General features: G+C 33.1%; 6 protein-coding genes across 6 annotated transcripts; 4 read left to right on the top strand and 2 right to left on the bottom strand.

The window, feature by feature from the left end:
• Positions 1–222: 222 nt before the first annotated feature.
• Positions 223–1,259, top strand: LOC131638567 (uncharacterized; the record flags this gene model as incomplete). The annotated part of the gene is made up of 4 exons (XM_058909131.1): positions 223–366; positions 463–730; positions 814–904; positions 1,004–1,259. Coding segments are annotated over 4 exons (693 nt in total), but the record flags the coding sequence as incomplete, so codon positions are not given.
• An 844-nt stretch (positions 1,260–2,103) lies between these two features.
• LOC131638554 (uncharacterized) lies at positions 2,104–2,774 on the top strand. Its single transcript, XM_058909114.1, has 3 exons — positions 2,104–2,221; positions 2,308–2,364; positions 2,450–2,774. Exons 1-3 carry the CDS (start codon positions 2,111–2,113, stop codon positions 2,621–2,623), a joined length of 342 nt encoding a protein of 113 aa, XP_058765097.1. The 5' UTR covers positions 2,104–2,110; the 3' UTR covers positions 2,624–2,774.
• A 1,157-nt stretch (positions 2,775–3,931) lies between these two features.
• LOC131638566 (uncharacterized) lies at positions 3,932–5,745 on the top strand. The gene is made up of 5 exons (XM_058909130.1): positions 3,932–4,433; positions 4,522–4,608; positions 4,696–5,140; positions 5,230–5,667; positions 5,733–5,745. Exons 1-5 carry the CDS (start codon positions 3,932–3,934, stop codon positions 5,743–5,745), a joined length of 1,485 nt encoding a protein of 494 aa, XP_058765113.1.
• Positions 5,746–5,809: 64 nt separating this feature from the next.
• LOC131638565 (uncharacterized) lies at positions 5,810–9,451 on the top strand. Its single transcript, XM_058909129.1, has 5 exons — positions 5,810–6,203; positions 6,288–7,508; positions 7,596–7,814; positions 7,923–8,780; positions 8,874–9,451. The coding sequence occupies exons 1-5, from the start codon at positions 5,810–5,812 to the stop codon at positions 9,449–9,451; spliced, it is 3,270 nt and encodes a 1,089-aa protein (XP_058765112.1).
• Positions 9,452–14,198: 4,747 nt separating this feature from the next.
• Positions 14,199–15,455, bottom strand: LOC131638556 (uncharacterized). The gene is made up of 4 exons (XM_058909119.1): positions 15,176–15,455; positions 14,684–15,085; positions 14,532–14,577; positions 14,199–14,416 (listed from the first exon to the last, which is right to left on the bottom strand). Exons 1-4 carry the CDS (start codon positions 15,208–15,210, stop codon positions 14,411–14,413), a joined length of 489 nt encoding a protein of 162 aa, XP_058765102.1. The 5' UTR covers positions 15,211–15,455; the 3' UTR covers positions 14,199–14,410.
• Positions 15,456–15,895: 440 nt separating this feature from the next.
• On the bottom strand, positions 15,896–17,287 carry LOC131638544 (lignin-forming anionic peroxidase-like). The gene is made up of 3 exons (XM_058909104.1): positions 16,694–17,287; positions 16,451–16,616; positions 15,896–16,365 (listed from the first exon to the last, which is right to left on the bottom strand). Exons 1-3 carry the CDS (start codon positions 17,096–17,098, stop codon positions 15,968–15,970), a joined length of 969 nt encoding a protein of 322 aa, XP_058765087.1. The 5' UTR covers positions 17,099–17,287; the 3' UTR covers positions 15,896–15,967.
• Between the last annotated feature and the right edge of the window lie 676 nt (positions 17,288–17,963).

Here is a 17,963-nt window from a genome sequence, read left to right as displayed (position 1 = left end):
CAAGAAAATTCACTTCTTCTATCATCCTTCTATATATATGATGGCTTTTCATTTCAAGCCCCAAACCCTACATTTGGCTTATCTTCCTCTTCTGCTTTCGCCCATCAATATTAGCTTTTTATTTTCATGTATGGATTGCGATACATCTCCTTCCATGCCACACTTTTAGTTGTTACTCTAAACGGCTATTGTTTTAATCTGTCTATTTTTCCATTTCTGCAGAATATGAGTCGTAAATTTGACTGCATAAGAGACATCAGCGACAGGAAGGAAACATGGAGACTGGCTGTTCGAATTATTGATGTATGGAGCGTTGTTAACAGTAAGGGTGCTGAACATCTGGAGATGGTTATCATGGATGCTGCGGTATAAGAAATTCGTTTTCGTTTAATGTTCCATTTTTTCATTATTAGCAATGCAATGACTGCGATTAACCATAGTTTACAATACATATGTTGTTAGGGTGATCGAATTCAAGTTTTGATTAGGGCTGATCATACAGATAAGTGGAAACCAAGAATTCAAGAGAATATGACTTGCATAATCAACAACGGGACTGTATTTGATAACGATTTCCAGTGGAAGCTGTGTGACCATTCAAAGAAATTCGTGTTCCTTGGTGGTACGACCATGAAACAAATGGATTTACAAAATATGCCTCCTCTGAAGTATTATTTCAAAAAGTTTTGCGAAATCAATGCTGGAAAATGTCATCTTAACAGGCTTGAAGGTAGAAAAAAATATTAAGCACCCTTTTATTCTTATAAGGATCCATTTACTTATAACATTTGCCATACTTGATCTCTTTTGCAGATATTATAGGCGTTGTACATGAGATAAACAATATGCAATCAAACACTCCAGGAAAGAAGACATTTGTGGCCCTCAGTATCAAAGATTTGAGGTACATTTGTTACCATTAATCCTCTTTCAGTATGTATTTTTCGATTATTATGATTCAAAGTAGATCTTTCTTAACCCAGTTATTTGTTTAAAATTTCAGCGGCGACATCATTAACTGCACCTTATGGGAGAGCTATGGTATTAAGTTTTTGGAATATTATAATGATCCAACAAACACGGGTGCTATCGTCATCATACTAACCCATGCAATGATCAAGGATTCTCAGGGTTTGCTTTTATTTTATTTTTTTCTGCTGTTGCCTTATCACATTTTTTCAACTATGTTGTAATCTTTTTTTTTTCTTCAATCAGTATCCAATGCATGGAGTGGTTCAAAGCTGCTAATCAACGAAGACATCCAGGAGATTTCTGAGTTTTTGTCAAAGTATTTACATTAGGCAGTCTTTTGTTTTCAATTAGTTTTTTCATTTTGATTCCAAATTATATCATGGATTTATTATAATATTCCTAGGTTGCCTGCAAATGAACAATCCCAAAAGCCATCGCAATCTGCCAAATCCATGTCTCTTTGGTCTGGTGGATCCCAGTTTTACAACACTTGAAAAATTTGTTCATAAGGCAAAGTGCATTCCTTTGGGTCAATTCTGCAAAATCAAACAAGTATGACTCTTAAATTCGTAAATGATTTTTCAAGTTGTTAACAAGTATCTATATCTATCTGTAATGCTTTATTTTTATTTTTTAGGACATGTTATGTGTTACTGTTGGAACTACCACGAAATTTTATGTATCCAAGCATGGTTGGTTTTACTATGGATGCACAAAGTGCTCTGTGAAAGCTACTGATTTGAACAATCCATACCAGTGTGTGTGTGGCGAAAATGTTCACAAACCTATACCAAGGTTGTTTTTTGTAAATATTTCTTTTTATGACCTTTGAATCCTTTTTGTCTAACATCACTCAATTAAACCTGTATGTATTTATGTAATAGGTACAAAGTTGATATATATGTTTATGACGGTGAATCAAAGTTTCGGTTTGTATTTTGGGATGCCGAATGTGAGCAGATCATAGGACAATCTGCTGATAGCATGCATAAATCAATGTTAGAGGTATGTTAATAATCTATTTTTTTTGTAAAATAGTATAATATATGATTTCTAACATTTTTTTTTTCAACTTTAGAATGGTGAAGATGATCCCATGGTTTATCCTGACGAGCTTGACATGTTGTTGGATAAGAAAATGGCTTTGAGAGCTAAAGTTCAGCCAACCTTTGGGCAAACATCTGTTTGGAAGTTTTCTTATGATGAAGAATTTGTTAGTCAAATTCAAAAGGATTATATTGCTGATGAGGTTTTTCAGTTTATAGTAATCTGCTTGAATATCTTAAATTATTTGAAATCCATAGCATATTAATAATATCCTATTTTGTAATACAGGCTCATAGTCTTCCTGCCATTCCAAATGCTGTTGCTGATCATGTTGATACTTCCATTGTATGTTATTTGTTACTTGCACTGTTTTCATGCAAAACATGTATTTTCTTACATATTTTAATAAATCTGTTTACTACATGATCAGGAGTCCTTATCTGCATTTGGAGAAAATGATCCTGACAAGAGTTTGGCCAATACCCCATCAAAGAGTGTTTCTCATGGTGTTGATGCTGAAGAATCTGATTGTCAGCTTTTAGGACTTACACAATATTCAGGAACCAAGCCACCCAAAAAAGTGAAGATTGAGGCAAATGCTTGAAGACTTCATCAACTTTTTTATTTTATGCATGCCATCACAAAACTGTTGGAACTTATAATCCTGTGGTTAATGTTTTTTGGTTGTTAAATTTAAGGGATGTATTGTTTTATTTACTTTGTGGTACTGCATTTTCTACCAACAAAGCTTTCACTCTTGGACAACATGTACTATCTGTATTCAAGCATTTTATTTCAATTTCGAGATTGCCATGGAATTATTTTGTTCAATTTTAATCAATGTTATATTCTGGATTTAGTTTTATGACATAATTGTGGGTTGTATTCATTCAAAAATATATCTTAGATGTTATACATTTATACATTTTTGCACAATCCAATTATACTTTTACTTAATCATATTAGTTTACATAATATGATTGTAATATATGCTGCAGGTAAGAATCTATATATTTTATTTACAAAATCATAATAACTAATTTATACAAGTTTAGTTTGAAACATGTTTTGATCTTGCATATTTAGGGTTCTTTTTAAATATTTTATGAATTACTAAATCATGATCCTATTAATATAATCAAAAACAGTTATGCACATGCACATCAACCAATATATATGTAGACAACATAGATGTTATACATTTATACATTTTTGCACAATCCAATTATACTTTTACTTAATCATATTAGTTTACATAATATGATTGTAATATATGCTGCAGGTAAGAATCTATATATTTTATTTACAAAATCATAATAACTAAATTATGCAAATTTAGTTATAAACATGTTTTGATCTTGCATATTTAGGGTTCTTTTTAAATATTTTATGAATTACTAAATCATGATCCTATTAATATATTCAAAAACAGTTATGCATATCAACCAATATAACTTTTGCTATTCCATTATTTCTTAGACTAAACTTATAATAGTTTTTATTTATTCATGAAATATTTTCAAGAACTCCATTTTTGCACTATAGACACTTACTCACTCATTTCAGTTATGACATGCTTTGGGAAACTACACAAGTTAAGTTTGTTTCACACATAAACTATTATCATTGCTTTTCTATCATGCATTGGATGTTTAATGACACTTAACGTGTAATAAAGTATAATGATAATCATTACAATATCAAAACTAAATTGGCCTTGAAAGAGATTAATTTATGACTATGCTAAGCGTGCAGATGAAAGTAAAGGACCAAACAAAGGCATCATTGATAATATCTACTCCTACTGTAATTATTACATATCCATATAACTTAAACCTACATATATATGACCTTATGTTCCCATCAAGTATTTCTCTGAAAATCTGTATAATCAAACTAAAAAACCAGAAATATGGATGGTCTGAATCAAAAGGCTCTTGAAGATAAATGGTTTAGCAGTGTGTTAAGCAAAAAAAGATCAGCAGAAGCAAGACTTCATCGTAAACGTCAACTTCAATCCAAGAGAGCAAAGAAGTACAATGGACTGCAGAAGGAGAATGTAGGCAAAACTACCCCAATTAGTAGTCATGATAATGCTCATGCAAGAATTCCATTTTCTACCATCTCTCAGAACATTCCAAGTTCCAGCAATTCGGTTATAACAACTTTGCAGAAAACTCATGCTTCCTCGGTGATCAGTAATCTTGCAAATTCGTTGAATAAAAAACGTCCAAGGGTGGTTACATGCAGAAACATCAATATGACAGGGACGAATTTAAAGAATAGATTTGATAACGTTGTTGGTGAACGTGGTTCTACATCTTCAAAAAACTCTCCCTTACATACTACTGAAATCAATGAACTTTTTGGAGATGACAACGAAGAGGAAAATATGCATGATGATTCGTCTGAGAGTATGGTTTATTTATGGTAATGTACATTCTTGATTAATTTAAACACTTAACAAATTTCTAATTATTTTGCATGTATCATTTTCCATAGGTTGGAGTTCAGATGACAGCATGGTTATGGACGAAGATGAAGAAGATATGGACAATCAAGCTGTAGTAGTCAATGCACTACCATCAGGTTTTTTAACAATAATTTGATCATTGTCAGTACATTTCTATTATTAAACATCCTTTCATCTGTTAACTTAGTTGTGCATTCATTTAGGAGATTTTTACGACATAGGTGATCCAGTGTTTGAATGTCCAAAATGTGGTGCAAACATGTGGTATTTAGAAAGGAAGACCAAGTGTCGGCAAACATTAAGTCCTAAGTTCACGATGTGTTGCGGTGATGGTAAAGTTCAAATTCCTTTATTGAGAGAACCTCCACCGGTGTTACAGAAACTGCTGTTTGACCAAACAAACCCTGAATCAAAACTATTTCAACAACAAATACGTCTTTTCAACATGATGTTTGCATTTACGTCTCCGGGTGCTAAAATGGACAACCGTTTTAATAATGGTAGAGGTCCTCCAAATTACCGAATTCAAGGACAATCATGTCATCGTATAGGTAGCATGTTACCATTGCCAGGACAAAACCCCCGATTTGCACAACTCTATATATATGATACTGAACATGAAATACAGCATAGATTAAACGGATTCAAGTATGTTTATCAATTCCTTCGTGTATTTATTTTTCGATGTTTTATGCGATATGAACCATGTACCATTGATTAGTTTTCATTCTTTGCAGGACAAAAGAAGGAATAGATATTGACATAGTGAAAAAACTCTCTTCTATGTTGTATCAACACAATGTTCATGCCCAGAGTTTTAAGATGGCAAGGGATATACTTTCAGAAGGCAATGTTTCTGACCTAAAGCTCCGTCTTATTTCCGAGCGGCGCACCGATGGGAGAATTTATAATCAACCAACTGTTTCTGAAGTTGCTGCTCTAATTGTTGGTGATGTTGACACTGCTGAGAAGAGGGACATAATAATGCACAAACAGACTGGACAACTTCAAAGAATAGATGAATATCATACATCATATTTGGGATTTCAATATCCATTGCTTTTCCCCTATGGCGAAGATGGTTACAGGCCGAACATTAGACACCGTAGTCAAGATTCCAACAATCGGCGTAACTCAGAATCAATGACTGGAGTAGCCGACAATGAGGATGTTCCGTGGGAGGAAGCAAATAAAAGAAATAGGCTCACAATTAGAGAGTGGTTTGCATTTCGTATTCAAGCCAGAAAGGATGAGGCCCAAACAGTTATCAGATCAAGAAGGTTATTTCAACAGTTTTTGGTTGATGGTTATACAATGATGGAATCTGAGAGACTTCGATGGTTAAGAAAAAATCAATCTAAACTTAGAGTTGGAAAGTATAACTATCTCACAGATATCAGAACCAATGGACATACCGATGGTGCAAACACAGGGAAAAGAGTTGTCCTTCCATCGTCCTATGTTGGTAGTCGCAGATACATGGATCAACTTTACTTTGATGGAATGGCAATATGTAGTTATGTTGGATTTCCCGATCTATTCATAACGTTTACGTGTAATCCAAACTGGCCGGAATTGAAACGTGTACTTGCTCCTAATAATTTGACACCAGCAGATCGGCCTGACCTCATAGCAAGAGTATTTAAGATGAAATTCGATGAGTTACTGTCAGATTTGACTAAAAAAAGTTGTATGGGCAAAGTTCTTGCGTGTAAGTATTGATTCATCTCAAAACTGATCATACGTTAATTTTATTCTTAACCATCATTATTCATACTTTTTTTTTCTGTTGTAGATATGTACACAATTGAGTTTCAGAAGAGAGGCCTTCCCCACGCTCATATTTTGATATTTCTACATCCATCCAGCAAATATCCAACACCTGCTGATATTGACCGTATTATATCTGCCGAAATTCCAAACAAGGACACCGACGGAGACTTATATAATTTGGTAAAAAGTCACATGATACACGGACCTTGCGGAAACGCAAACCGGCTTTCGCAATGCATGAAGGATGGTAAATGTTCCAAATACTTTCCTAAAGACTTTCGGGCTGAGACGGTTGTCGATCAAGATGGTTATCCGGTTTACAGAAGAAGGGACAACGGTCACACTGTCATTAGGAATGGTATAGAGGTTGACAATAGATTTGTTGTTCCTTACAATGCAAAATTGTTGTTGAAGTTCAGAACTCATATTAATATGGAATGGTGCAATCAAAGCACATCCATAAAATATTTGTTTAAATACATCAACAAAGGCTATGATCGAATAACAGCTGCAATTGTTATGAATGAAAATGGATGTCCTATTGAGCGTCAAGATATTGATGAAATCAAGCAGTATATTGACTGTAGGTATGTTTCTCCCAGTGAAGCATCCTGGAGGATTTATGGTTTCCCCATTCATGGAAGGAGACCAGCTGTGGAGAGATTACACTTCCATTGCGAAGGTCAACATTCAGTCTACTATACTGACATCAGCAATGTTTCCAATGTCCTTGATAAACCAAGCGTAACTGAATCGATGTTTACGGCATGGTTTGAAGCTAATCAGAAATACACCGAAGCTCAACAGTTAACTTATAGCAATTTTGTTTCAAAGTTTGTATATGTCAAAAAGAAAAGAGAGTGGAAACCCAGGCAGAGGGGTTACACAATTGGCAGGTTAATTTGGGTTCCTCCAACTACAGGAGAATTGTACTTTCTCAGAATGATGCTTACACATGTCAAGGGCCCTCGAAATTATTCAGAACTGAAAATAGTTAACAACGTCAAATACGATACTTTCCGTGATGCATGTTTTGCAATGGGATTTATTGGGGATGATCGTGAATTTATAGCTGCTATTTCAGAGGCATTTCAGTGGGGTTCTGGCCACTATTTAAGATTGCTTTTTGTCCACATGTTGTTGTCAAGTAGCATTAACAGACCAAGGCATGTGTGGAGCAAAACAAGGGATCTTCTATCTGATGGAATTCTTTACTCTCAGCAGACTATTGCCAACAACAGAGGTAACATTTTATTGAAAAAATGAATTAGATATAAACTTCATTAACTTCATTTTTTAAATAATTCTTTTGCAAACTTCTGTCAAATAGGTTTGAGGTTGTCAGAACAAGAAATATACAATCTAACTTTGATTGAGATAGAAAAGTTACTACAACGTAACCGTAAGAGCCTGAGCGACTTTCCTGGGATGCCAAAACCACAAGGATATGTTCCCGAAGAATTTGGCAACAAGCTTATTTACGAAGAGCGGAACTACAATCCCGATGAACAACTTCAAGAATTTAACATGCTGTATCAGAATCTCACAGGTTTCTTCACTGTCCATTTGAAATCTGTTATAAATGTAAAACCAAATTAACAATAGCATAGCATAGTATCTTATGATTGTTTAAGAATAATTTCCTAATTACCAACAGATGAACAGAGGGATGTATTTAAGAAAATCATGATGGCCGTGAACAACCAGAATGGAGGCGTGTTCTTTCTTTATGGTTACGGCGGTACAGGCAAAACCTATATGTGGAGAACACTAGCTTCTTATATAAGATCAAAGAAACAAATATGTCTGACAGTTGCTTCTTCTGGGATTGCCTCACTATTACTTCCAGGTGGCCGGACGGCGCATTCTAAATTCAAAATTCCGATTCCCACGCTTGAATCTTCGACATGCGACATTAACAAAGGGAGCGATAGAGGTGATCTACTAAAACTATCAAAGTTGATAATCTGGGACGAGGCTCCAATGTGTCACAAATTTTGTTTTGAGGCATTGGATAAAACTATGAAGGATATCATGGGTGGATCCAAAGCATCAAATAAAATATTTGGAGGTAAGGTAATAGTCTTTGGCGGTGATTTCAGGCAAATTCTTCCAGTGATTCCAAGAGGCAGCCGCTCGGATATAGTTCATGCTACAATCAATTCATCATACATATGGGATCACTGCAAGGTTTTGAAACTCACAAAGAATATGCGACTACAGCAGTCGGCAAATACCACCAGTTCCGCAGAGTTAAGACAATTCTCAGATTGGATTTTAACTGTTGGAGATGGGAAGATATCAGAACCAAATGATGGTTACGCAGAGATCGACGTTCCTAAAGATCTGTTGATCTCTAATTTTGATGATCCCCTTCAGGCAATATTTGAATACACCTATCCAAATTTTGCCGTTAATTACAATAATGTGGATTTTCTACAGTCAAGGGCAATATTAGCTGGAACCATAGAGACTGTTGATCAAATCAATCAGTATATTTTAGAATTTGTTCCCGGTAATCAACATTTTTTTATAATATTGCGTTTTGTATTTTATTTTTTCATGCCCAATATTATTTACAACAACAAATAACATTGTCAACCCGCAGGTCAAGAGAAAGAGTATTTAAGCTCGGATTCAGTTGATACAACAGACGGTGACGGCAATGAATCTTTTGATGTGTTAACTCCAGAGTTTTTGAATGCCTTGCAAACTTCCGGTGTCCCCAATCATAAAATCAAATTGAAGATCGGTACACCAATAATGCTGCTCAGGAATATTGACCAAGCAGAAGGCCTTTGCAATGGAACACGTCTCATTGTTACCAAATTGGCCGATCATGTTATAGAAGCAAAAATTATTTCTGGAAAGAACATTGGTGGTATTGTATACATTGCACGAATGGATATAACTCCGACTCAATCACCATGGCCCTTCCGAATGACCAGAAGACAGTTTCCTATAATGGTATGCTACGCTATGACAATCAACAAATCTCAAGGTCAATCTTTAGATTTCGTCGGTATATATTTGCCAAGAAGCGTGTTCAGTCATGGTCAATTTTATGTGGCAGTATCAAGAGTGAAGAGCAAAAAGGGTCTAAAGATTTTAATTCACGACAAAGACAAACAACCATTGTCGGCGACGACGAATGTCGTTTTCAAAGAAGTCTTTGAAAATTTATAATTGGACAATTAAATGTTCCATTCAATTAGTATTTTGACATTTTAAACGCCATGCACGTTAATCATTTAAAGTTCTGGAGATTCTAATGAAGATCTTGAAGGATACTATGATTTTTTCGTAGATGCACAATATTTTTTTTTGTATGGGCAATATATAGTATATGCAACTCATGGATATATATTTTTTGCAATTCACACATTCTTCAATTATATATCATTAGGAACAAATGCCATAAAGAAACAGAAACATGCTCTAAAAGAATTACATCATAAAAAGATCCCCTTTTTAATAAAACAGCTCCACCAAACAATATAAAACTGTAATTCTTTTTAAGACTAAATCACTTTGTTACCATACAGTATAGCATTTGCAACATCATTCATAGAAATAAACAGAGGTAAAACTAAATCGCAGTCAACATAAATTCCATATTCTTAAACAAACACCATTCACAACACAAAGTCTAAAAATAAAAAACATCCAACCCAACACAAACTATAAAGATAACAAACAACCAACCCAACACATTACCTTCGTATTAAATCATACCAGCAACATCAATTCCTGTTCACTAACCGAACAAACATCAGATCTGAAAATGGAATCATTGAGAATTCCAGCACGTCTCCTGATTTAAGTTTTTTCTCTCTTGCAAAAGAGTACCATCCAACCCCAATATGTATTTCATACTCATTCCTTCTGGCCCTAAGAATTTCGCACTGATATCCTTTTCCATCAACAAGATCTACCATCCTTATTGCATTCTGCGTCTTTCCAAAGCACGTCTTCGATATTTCCATAGGAACATTCTGCAGATTTTACAACATGCATGATATGTACATGAGCTTTACAAATATATACATAAATACATTAAATTTTTCAAGATATTTACCAGTGCATTTTGTCCATGCATGTTTGATTCTGTGACATGCTTCCTCCACTTTACTTCACCACTATAATCAGCAATGCATTCCTCTTCAGTAAGAAATCCATGGTTTATGAGATTTTTTAACATTTTATCTTGCTCTTCGTCGAACTCTTTAATGATTTGACGTGCCCACTCAAGGGAGTCTCTTTCCGGATCACTTAAACATTATATACAACAGTACAATTATTCTACAAATTATAACAAAATTTTTCGAATATAACTATTCATTGTTTTTTTTTTGTTGTTAAGAACAACAGTCATATTAGAACAGATCTAACAAAAACCTTTAATAAATACTAAGTTATCAACTATACATCCCCAATTGAGATCAATTTTTCAGTGCATGCAAAACTAGAGAAGTCTGAAATTTTTTTATGTAAGAAGAAATTTTCTTTAAGCATGCATTTTACACTTACCTGCTGGAAGGAGAAGGAACAAATGGTACCCCCCACTTCACCATTTTCCAAAGTGTTAATGATAATAGAGCAAGATTTTATCATTTATCAAAAACTTCCTATATATGCCCTTAGGTATACACTTACAGTTTGGGCCGTGAAAATTGATGGGCCTTTATTCTATAGGACATAAAAACCAAAGACAATTTAAAATAATATTCATCATTACACTTTGTAACATGTATATATATATTGTAAACCATACATCATTACTTTTTTAAATTTTGTTATATATGTTTCAATATATTTCCTTTTTTATTCGCAGTACAAAATAAATTAATTCATTTATTTTTTTTTATTATTAATAACATATATTTAAATATCTAATAGAGTATGGACTTATGTTTTTTTGAAATATTTTTCACTTTCTTAACAGATACAGAAAAAAATGAATTCATATTCTAAATGACAGCATTCTAACAAAATAATAGTTTTGATTTTACAAACATATGGATTCACCGATTCACAATAAAGTTAGGTGCCAAAATAGTCATCCATAACATATAAATATACTTATATATACCATAACAGCAGAATTATAAAAAAGATGCAACCAATAGAAGTTAAACAAAAAACATAGTTGAGTTTTCATAGAGTTAAGGAACACTGCAGTCACAGTTCAAAACAAAATTCCATCCAACAAAAACATTTAAATTCCCCCATACATAAGGGAAGAAGAGTTTATACTGAAAACACTTAATAAACATAATGGTTAACAAGTTCTTCCACAAATTTCCAAGACCCATCATTTCTTCTTCATCGTAACATAAATGAAACTACCATGTCGGGCCAATTGACAGGTAAGTTTGTCACCTCTCTTGAACCCTTTGGCCTTCACGTATGCGTACCAGCCTTTGGTCATGTATTTCTCAGATGGACTTGGAACCCCGTTACGATATGCCGTCTTCACAGTACACTTGAATTGTTGATACAGATCACAATCTCTAATGGTTACCTCATTCTGATTTCTTGCCAAGCAGTCTAATGCTATCTGCTTAGGGAAATGCTGCAACAACACAGAGATTCCATTGATCAAACACTTGACATAGTGAAGAATTAAAATACAAGGTAAATTTCGAGCATGCTTACCTGGACATTATCCTTCTTTACTTTTGAATTCTTAATAGCAATATCCCAGCAGTAAGTCGGCTTTCCCCCCCACATCCTTATCCTAACATTTGATACATTTTTGCCCTTCCGTGCAAGTTTCACAGTACTTTTCGTTTTCCCATCTGCATCAGCTCTTTTGTTGGCAGTCCTGCACTCAGCCTGCATATTTGTACTCTTACAAAGGACACTTGCTTTGTTTCCAACTGTTTTCTCAACAACAGTGTTGGAGTTCTCAGTGGTTTTGCTATTTGGTTGATTATCATTCCCAGAGACAAGGGGGACATCATTTTGTTCAACCTTAACATCCCTTATAATAACAGCTGTGTTGACGACATTGGAAACAACTACAGGGGCATTCTTTGAAGTTTCTGCAAATGTAACAGATTTCTTTGATTTTGTCTTATCTTTTCTAACAGACCTGGCACAAGATTTTTTTTCAGAACCATCTGCAACCTCATTCACGAGTTTCTCTATCTCAATCAATGCAGTCTCCTCACTGGAAGAGCAGTTGTAACTCCGTTAGGACGTTTTGAAGGAAAAAATAAACAATAATAATCCTAAGTCTTACTTAAATAAGCTTAAAATTTCAAGATTAAGAACTTGAAAACAGATATAAGATGACAATCTGGAACGATAACGAAAACTATTACAAAATAATGAGTAACACTAACAGCCTAACAAAGATAAGTCAGACTTTCACAATATTCCGAAACGGGAACTTCAGAAATAGTAAGGGTTATACTCCATTTACATCATTTTCTAAAACTCACACAAAACCATTTTTATCATTCAGATTTAATCAAAAAACCCTAAACCCTAAATAAATCGGGGCTGGAAAAAATAAAAACAACCCAAATAGAGGAGGAAATAATGTTTCTGACCTCATGACACCATCATCGTCGTCTGATATCCACCCATGCGTTGGCTTTCGTCCACCTCTAACCGTCTTCATTTCTTAGTATGTTGAGAAGAAATGCCTTTTTTTTTTTGCTAAACAAGAGGAATGAAATCAGTAAAACTGATGTGATGTGAATAGTTCAAAATATATCATGACTATACCTTGCACGCTTCAGTTTCCCCAGACTTTTTCAATAAATGACACCTATTTAACCAATCATAACTGTTCCCTATTAACCACGGTGTAACCAAATCAATTAATAAACATTTGGAACAACGCTTTGCATTTGTAACTAAAAAAATGCATTCATGTTATCAGTATCCGTTAACCTCAAATATACATGCACACAATACTTTTTCTATCTTCACCCATACCATGCATTGTTTTTTATATTTTTTATATCCTATTTTTTGTTTGTTTTTTATTACCTACTCTTTACCATATTTGCCGGAATTCTAAACAGCAAAAAAGTTGAAAAGAATTTTTTTTTTTATACCTATATAGTAGAATCAATTTTTTATGGCCAATTATTACATGCTATCCACTAATTTTAAATAAACTGTTAGTTAATTTCATCAAATTGAATAGCAAAATAAATTTAATCAGAGCCAGAGATTAAGTCACATATTATTTTATAAATACTTGAATATATCATTTTTTAAATTATTATATATATGTTAGAGCAAAAATTGTTGATCAAATATTTTGAAGTTGTTTTTTTTCACTTAGGTAAGTATTATGAATAAATAAATAATTTTTTTAAAAATACTATACATATTTTAAATAAACTGTTAGTTAATTTCATCAAATTGAATAGCAAAATAAATTTTATCAGAGCCAGAGATTAAGTCACATATTATTTTATAAATACTTGAATATATCATTTTTTAAATTATTATATATATGTTAGAGCAAAAATTGTTGATCAAATATTTTGAAGTTGTTTTTTTTCACTTAGGTAAGTATTAGGAATAAATAAATAATTTTTTTAAAAATACTATACATATTTTTAAACACTTAATATTCTATTAAAAAAAGTATAAATAATCTTAAACATTTAATGTTTTTAAAAAAATACCATACATTTACAAAGCTTTCACATGCTTTTCTTATCTTCAATTTTATTATTACCAATTATATTGTACTGCAAATTTTGATACAGAATCTACTTTCATGTAATGGTATCTTTATTTTTACTTTATATACTATATATCATTAACACTTTGATCCTATTAACCCACACATGAAACACAATTTAAACAAATCTGAAAGCATAGCTACATTACAATAACAACACCAATTAAACTAAAGTAAACCATGCTAATAATCATTTAAATGTTAAAGCATCTGTCCAAATCATATAACCATGATATTGGAATTACATAAAAGGTTATCAAACCATTGACTGTTAAAGTTCAGATACAGAATATCAAAATAACATAAAAAAAGTTCCAAACATTACATTAAACTTGATAGATTTAAAACAAAAGAACCCAACAACATCATTCAAAACAAACTGCTCCTATTCCAAACTGCAAAACCACTTCATCCAGTCTAGCCATCAACACCTAAACCTGCATTACACAACAATAACAATTTCACAAAATTACCAGTAGCATACGGTACAACAAACAAATCATTCAATATAGATATTACAATAGTTTATGTGTCTACAGAGATGTTCCTAACCATTGTTTCAAGGTTCTTCACCAAATCTGCCCATTTAATCCAGTCACTGTAATACAGAAGAGAAAAATAGAGTTATTGCGTGGAATGACAACAAACTCATCTACCCTAATATCATCTTCTTTCAATACAGTCTTTGAATAAAAATGACATACCTTTCACTTTCAAACACGATCCTACCAAGATACACTGAGCTGGATATCTCAACCATTCTCGGATTTATCTGCAGTCCTACACTTCCCATAACATCAGCCACAAATTGAATGTCTTCTAATAAAGCAAAACGCAAACCAGCCCTAATCTCCTGATGCTTCCCCGCCCATTTTATTCCAATCATCTCATTCTGCCACAACATTCCTATGTTCTTAACCTTACTGTCCCTTTCCCAGCCGCATGCAACATTGTTGATTGCATTCAAAGCCCATTCAGTGTATAGTCTGGTAATCCGCTGTTTCTTCGCTCTCAACCTCATTCGGAGTTGCCTGGATCTATGCTTCATCCTTCGCTTCATCGCGAATCTTTCGACAGGGTCCTCAACGACAAGAAATTTCAGTGACCTAAATAACAAACAAACATCTAATAGATTCAGAATCCACAAAAAAACAATCGAAATAAATAGATTGGATTAATAGAAGAAGATCAACCACCTGCATGCTTTGACGACTTGTGAGAAACTAGCCATTTTTTCTTCCAACTTTCCGATTTACTGTTCGCCCTTTCTTACTTGGAGTGTTAAAGATTTTGGAAGTGAAAGGTATGAGTGCTTCTATCACCATATATACAAAAACCTACTACCTATTAGACTTCTCTGTAGTAGGTAATCGTGCAAGAGTTTTGGAAACTGGAGAAATCCACTTTTTCTGTGCATGTAGAACTAAATACAATCAACTCTTTTTAAGAGCAATAATTAGTTCCACGTTATTAATATATGACTAAATTTTCCAATTGTGTGGAAAAAATAACACATTTATGTCTGTTTATTTATTTTTTTCTCTTTCATAAGTAATAACAATTGTTCATACTTATTTATTCGTTTATTTTTTAAATGTTGAGAAAAAAAAAACAAAATGGTGGTATTATATAAAGTATTAATTCCTACAAAAAAAAAATCATAATACTGATACTAACTATATCAATTAATTCGAAATATTTAATATTGAATTAATTTTTTTTATATACATTTTTTTTTGATTATTGTTTATATACATACAATGAAAAGTTTTTTTAAATTTATTAATTAACCATAACAATATTATATGTTTTTTTTATCGTTAAACCGACTTTACGTGACCCGTGCGGGCGCACGGGTCCTTTACTAGTTCGTAATAAAATTACAAAATACATAATCATTTAACGTTTGACATTTGTAAACTATTGAAACACAACATTTAATTAATAGCAATTCATTGTTTGTGATCAAGAAAGAATTAATAAAATTATTAGTTGGGAGCACTGCAAACACTTCTTATAATTCCGGCGGATCCGGTTAATGGTTGAATATCTCCCATCTTTATCATAGCAGCTGCAAAATCAGATTTGAAAGCTGTGGGATTTTGACTGTATTGAGAAACAATAGAATCGGTAGATCCTCCGCTGAAAAGAACTTGGTCAGATTGTAGAAGACCTTTCTTTTGAATTAAATTCTTAAAGTAGTTGTTGTCAAAAGAATTTGGTGTAACCAAGTCCAGTGCTGCTAACTTTTGATTGTTTGAAGTGGAACTGGTAGATGGACAACCACGTTGGCGAGTGCTAGCGAATCCAGCATCTATGTCACTAGCATTGTTGTATATCCTACCACGAAATGTAAAGCATTGAGCTTGTCCGATTGTGTGCGCACCTGAGTTAGTTAAAATCAAATGGTTCAATAAGTAAATGTTTGGTCAAATATAAAAATATGGAAGTTTGAAAGAAATGAAATATACCGGATAGAGTAACCATGTCTTTGGCGGTAAGACCTTTATTTGTAAATTTAGATATAAGAGTTTGAAGATCGTCCGTAAACAAAGGAAGGTCAGTATTGGCGAAACTTTTACTTGCTGTAGTAGAGTCTCTTCTTCCAAGTTTCACTGTCCATGATGGACCACCAACCTGCAAATAATATGAAATTATTAATATGTTTTTGGTGAGAGATTATTAATATGAACATCAAAAGATTGTAAACTTACAGCGAAAGATGCATCACGTGCTGCTACAGCAACTATGTCTGCACAAGACACGACTCCAGGACATACTTTCTCTACCTGTGATTTTGCATTATCGATGACTTGAAATCCTCTTACTGAGTTAAGATTAGGAAGTGCAGTCTTTTCGCTCTGGATTGTGGTACTGTCATCGAGCAAAATTGATGCATCACAGCCTTGCACAAAGCAGTCATGAAAATGAAGGCGAATGAGAGATGCAGCCATGCGGCGCTCTTTAGAGACAGCAGTACGAATGGCAGTTCTAATGGTGGTTAATGCATCGGGGCATGTAGTGTCGTAAAATGTAGAAGACAACTGTGCATCACATATTGTGGATAGCAGCACTAATGTAACAACAAAACTAGTAGCAGTGATCATTGTATAAGCCATGTAACTTAAGTGTTGATTGATGATTGAACTTGAGAAAATATATATGAATGAATGTTGTTAGCAAGAATGAATTATATGAAATGAAGAGATGATACCATGCATATATATAGTTTGTTGTGTGTGAGAGAGAGAATGTGTACGTCATGGTCACTGATGTCCGCGCGCAGTTTGCTAATTTGCTCCTCAACCTTTTCCATATTCACAATTCTGACCAATTCTCATTTGGTTGGTTGGTTGATTGACAAATAGTATTTCTTTCTTGCCAGTTCAGCACATCCATGCCATCTCAACGTGATTAAATACTTTTCAATATTTTACTTTGAAATAGTATGTCTTCTTAATAAATGCAATTCTATTATTTATTATAAACACATTCCCTTAAATAATAATAACAATTGACAACTTCCATTTTCTTTTTTCGGATAACCTTATTTGATTAATTCTCTCATATTTTCACATTTATATTTATAAAAAAAAATATGTTTTTGGATATATTGTAAAAAAAATAGAGAATGATTTGACATCTAATGCTCCTATTTTTTTATCCTATTTCTAATCGCAAGTGTATGGGCATAATAAAAATATTAATTTTTCTTTAACTTTGTTAAGTATTTATTTCTCTAAATGTGATGATTAACTAAACAGTTATAATTGAAGATTGAATTGGTTTATAACAACTAGATACACATATTATTTTAGAGAAAGTGATGTAATATGTAACACTCCTATTTTTTATTTGTGGGAATAATTTTTCGATTTTAAAGTGGACAATTGTATCACGTAATAAAAATCGAAGATTGATATGGTTTATAGAAATTATGAGAAAAATTTGTGTTAATGATTTCTCACAATGACAGACTAAATA

Source organism: Vicia villosa, unplaced genomic scaffold (assembly GCF_029867415.1).
Source record: "Vicia villosa cultivar HV-30 ecotype Madison, WI unplaced genomic scaffold, Vvil1.0 ctg.002327F_1_1, whole genome shotgun sequence".
NCBI lineage: Eukaryota > Viridiplantae > Streptophyta > Magnoliopsida > Fabales > Fabaceae > Vicia > Vicia villosa.
The sequence above is the reverse complement of the archived record's forward strand: the minus strand, read 5'-3'. Positions and strand labels throughout refer to the sequence as shown.